General features: G+C 69.1%; 3 protein-coding genes across 3 annotated transcripts in view; 1 reads left to right on the forward strand and 2 right to left on the reverse strand.

Annotated features, from left to right (window-relative positions):
* The window catches only part of PFL1_06619 (uncharacterized protein), a gene marked incomplete at both ends in the record, with an annotated part of 3,104 nt that extends 2,944 nt beyond the window's left edge, over positions 1-160 (forward strand). The window contains one exon of the mRNA XM_007884165.1: positions 28-160. Within this exon, the coding sequence (XP_007882356.1) occupies positions 28-160 (133 nt within the window). The remainder of the gene's footprint in view (positions 1-27) is intronic.
* A 227-nt stretch (positions 161-387) lies between these two features.
* Positions 388-2,430, reverse strand: PFL1_06620 (uncharacterized protein; the record flags this gene model as incomplete). The annotated part of the gene is made up of 1 exon (XM_007884166.1): positions 388-2,430. The coding sequence occupies one exon, from the start codon at positions 2,428-2,430 to the stop codon at positions 388-390; it is 2,043 nt and encodes a 680-aa protein (XP_007882357.1).
* A 938-nt stretch (positions 2,431-3,368) lies between these two features.
* The window catches only part of PFL1_06621 (uncharacterized protein), a gene marked incomplete at both ends in the record, with an annotated part of 2,735 nt that continues 2,290 nt past the window's right edge, over positions 3,369-3,813 (reverse strand). Inside the window, one exon of the mRNA XM_007884167.1 lies at positions 3,369-3,644. Within this exon, the coding sequence (XP_007882358.1) occupies positions 3,369-3,644 (276 nt within the window). The remainder of the gene's footprint in view (positions 3,645-3,813) is intronic.

Consider the following 3,813-nt stretch of genomic DNA (forward strand, 5'->3'; position numbering starts at 1 on the left):
GGCAACGTCCCACCGACGCGATCCCAGCGGCAACGGCGGCACTGGGGCCGGGGCCGGGGCCGGGGCCGGGTCCGGGGCCGGGTCCGCCGAGACTGACCTGACGGGCGGCAAGAAGAAGAAGGGCGCCAAGGGCAAGGACGACAAGTGCGTCGTCATGTAGCCGGGCGGCGCCGCCCGCCGCCTGTTGGCGCGCACTCTGTGCAACATAGATCCGTACTCCGCATAGCATCCCCTCGTCTCGTCTGCTCTTCTTTTTCTCCCTCGTCGGCCCGCTCGCGGCCCACACTCGTCTTGTCGCCTCGGCACGCATCGCATTCGAAAGCATCTGTCTATATTGCACTGCGTCCGTCCGCATGCCCCCCAAGCGGCGGGATGGCGGGCGCGTCGTCAGTCGGCGTTGCCCTCGAGGACGTCGCGGAGGAGGGTATCGAAGGCGTCGGCGTTGTCGAGGTAGATGTGGTGACCGCTCGAGGGGACGACGAAGCAGGAAGATCTAGGCTGGTCGTGTGCGCGGTTGGCGTTGAGGATACGAACGCATCGTCGACCGCCGCTTACGTCCATCCAGTCGTGCTGGCCGTACATGAAGGCGATGGGGATGCCGGCGAGGGAGGAGATGCGGTCGACCATGGGAAGACGGGCGAAGGCACCGGGTTTGAGGAGGTGGGCTAGACAGTATTCTCCGCTACCGCGGCTCATGAAGATGGCCTGGCAGTAGCTGTGTAGCGTCCACAGCTGGTCCTGCGGCAGCGCCCCGAAACGACGCGACGTGTACTTGCCTGCGAAATAGGGGCCGAAGAAGAACGAGGATCGGAGGATACCAAAGGGAGAAAAATTCTGCTCCCACAGGTAGGCAAAGAGGGTGCGCGACGTCTTTGAAAAGCGCGGCGGCTCGTGCGTCGATCGTTCGGGCGCGCTCGATTGGCCTTTGCGCGATACGCTGCTCCCGCTCTCGGTCGTGTCGCTGCGCTGCAACGTCGACGCGCCGGCGCCGGCGTTGGCATCGAGGTCGTGCCCAGCCTGACGCGAGGGCGGCACTATGTTCTGCTGCGGCTTCTTGACTTCCTCCTGTACGCGCTGGATGCCCTCGTCCGCCGTTGCCGTCCCCGCCGCCGGTTGCGACTGCTGCTGCCCCTGCTGCTGCTGCTGCTTGGCTGACGCCGACGCCGACGCCGACGCCGACGCCGACGCCGAGTCGGTGGCCTCGACGGGCGCCTGTGGGATGCCGACGGGGCTGACGAGGACGAGGCGCTGCACGCGCTGCGGGTAGCGGAGCGCGTAGGCGAGCGAGAGGTAGCCGCCGAGCGAGTGGCCGACGAGGACCATGCGGTCGATGCCGAGCTTGCGGCGCCACTCTTCGAGCGAGTCGACAAAGAAGCTCTCGGCGGCGAGGACGCGCGACTCGGTCGTCTTGAGGCTCGACGCCGGGATGTGGAAGCTGGGGCGCGACGAGCGGCCCATGCCGAGCCAGTCGAGGGCGTAGAGGCGCGACGCGGGCAGCGACGCCAGGCTGCGCAGGTTCTGGAAGAAAAAGGCCGTCCCGGCGCCGTAGCCGTGCAGCAGGACCACCTTGGTCTCGCCCTCGATCCGTGCCCGGTTGGCCTCCGAGTAAGGCAGGCCGATTTCCAGCATGTTGATCTTGCGCCCCGCCGGCGGAGTGTACCCGCCGCCATTGACCAGCGCCTCGGCCGTTGTCGCCGTCGCTCCGCCGGGCTGACCGGACGGCGCCTCGAGGTTGTCGTTGAGGATCTCGTCGCTGCTGGAGCCGCGATGGCGGTGCGCTGCGGCGGCCGTGTCGTAGACGCGCTCCTTGAAGCGGGACAGGGTCGAGCCGTCACCCAGAGACGACGACGACGACGACGACGACGAGGCCGGGCCGAGATCGACAAAGCGGATGGCGCCCACCTTGCCGTCGTCTGCCTCGCGCGTGGCAATCGTCACGCGGTCCTCTTGGCGTCGGCGCCATAGCCAGCCGAGGCGAGAGGGCGTCTCCGTCGAGGCCGAGGTTGAGGAAGAGGGCTGGTGGTGGTGCTGCTTTTGCGGAGTCGAGGAGCCGCTCGACTGCCGCTGCTGCTGCCTGGCCCTCTCGAGTGCACGCGCCAGGCCCCTGCCCTCGCCAAGGGGTCCGTCGTCGGCGGGGGCATTCGCAACGGTTGCGCCGCCAAAGTAGCCGCTGGGGCGGTAGAGGTGCAGCTCTGCGTGCGCGGCGTCCTCGACGGGTTTTGCGCGCCACCAGGCCTGGATCGACGCCTTGAACGACGAGGGGATGGGCGGGGCGGCGTAGGTGTAGCTGGGGTCGAGAGAGGTGGCGCTCGCGGTGGACGCGGAGGTGGCTGCTGCGGTGGCGGCCAGTTGTGGATCCGACGAGGAGGCGGGGGGCACGGGCGTCGAGCTGCCGGATGCGACGGTCGAGTGGGGTGCCGTGTGCGACATGGCGAGGCGTGAAGGTGAGGGTCGGGGCGAGGGCCGGGGGAAGGGGGAGAAGGACGACAGCTCCAGACGCTGACGCTGGACAACGAGCAGACGCTGGGGGAGGGTGCGCGGCCAAGCTGGGCGCGGGGGCATGCACGTCTGTCGGCGGGGCCGAGGGCAGTGCCACAGCGCAGGTTCGAGATGGTGGAGCACGGTGCGGGGTTGGAGGTGCTGGAGGGGAATCGATGAAGATGAGGTCGAGATGGCCTCGCCCCCTATTTGAGGTCAACGTCGCCCGACGGCGGTGAGGCTTCGGGAGGCGGGCGAGGCGAGGCGGGCGAAAGGGGGGGGCGATCCCGTCCGTCCGTCCGTCCGACCCTGGGGCCGATGACACACGGCAGCGGCTAACGGCTATGGCCTGCGCAGCGCTGCGCAGCTCAGCCTGGCCCGGCCACGGCAGCGGAGAGAGGGGCGTAACCAAGGCGTGGCGTGGCTTGGCAGGCCGGCCCGCGCCTCGTAGCCTCTCCCTCCACCTTGCTTTGGACCCCGCCCCCCGCCCCCGCCGTCCCTTTTCGCCCGGCAGCCCACTTCGACGTCGACGTTCGGCATCTGCTTCCGCTTCCTCCGCAACGTTTCCGCCGGCACCCCGCCTGCCCAACCTCAGCGTGCACATACAGCGCCTCGCCTTCCCCTTCCCCATCCCCAGACCTGGACCTGGACCTGGCCTGCTCGCGCCCCTCAACTCCATCGGAAGCCACGAGGTACGACCCATCGACCGACCCACGCTCCGTCTGACCTCAGCCCGCCGCAGACATGCAGGCACACACCCAACACCCTTTGACGAAACGACTCCCGCTGTAGGAAGCATCGCTTGGTGCATTCGTAGAAAACGAGCGTTGGCAAGGCAGGCCAAGGCAAGGTAAGGTGAGAGAGTCCGTCGTGCCGCTGTGCGTTCGACATCACCGCTGCGGAGCGGATGGCGGTCCCCTGACCGCCGCCGCCGCCGCCACCACCTCCTGATCGCCATCGACATCGACATCGACATCGCCCGACTCGAGCATCCCGTCGAGCTTTTCCAGCAACGCGTCGAGCCGCCCCTCTATGCCGTCGGCGGCGCCCTCGGCCGCCTCGAACCGCCGCATCAGCTCCTCGACCGACACCTCCGTATCCCCCCGCGCCGCCCGCTCGCCCGCGTCCGCCCCCATCGCCAGCACCGGGCCCAGCAGCGCACGGTCCTACGCCGTCAGCGAAGACAGCAGCGCAGACAGGTCGTCGCCCGACGCCTCGTCGCCGCTCGCTGCTGCTGCCGCTCCGCCGGACGACGGCGCTCCTGTCGCTGGTGCCGCACCGCCGGCCCCGACGCTTGTTGCCGCCGGTACCGTCGCGGCGAGCGCCGCCGATGGC

The sequence above is a fragment of the Pseudozyma flocculosa genome (genome assembly GCF_000417875.1).
Source record: "Pseudozyma flocculosa PF-1 unplaced genomic scaffold scaffold00028, whole genome shotgun sequence".
In the NCBI taxonomy this organism is placed as follows: domain Eukaryota; kingdom Fungi; phylum Basidiomycota; class Ustilaginomycetes; order Ustilaginales; family Ustilaginaceae; genus Pseudozyma; species Pseudozyma flocculosa.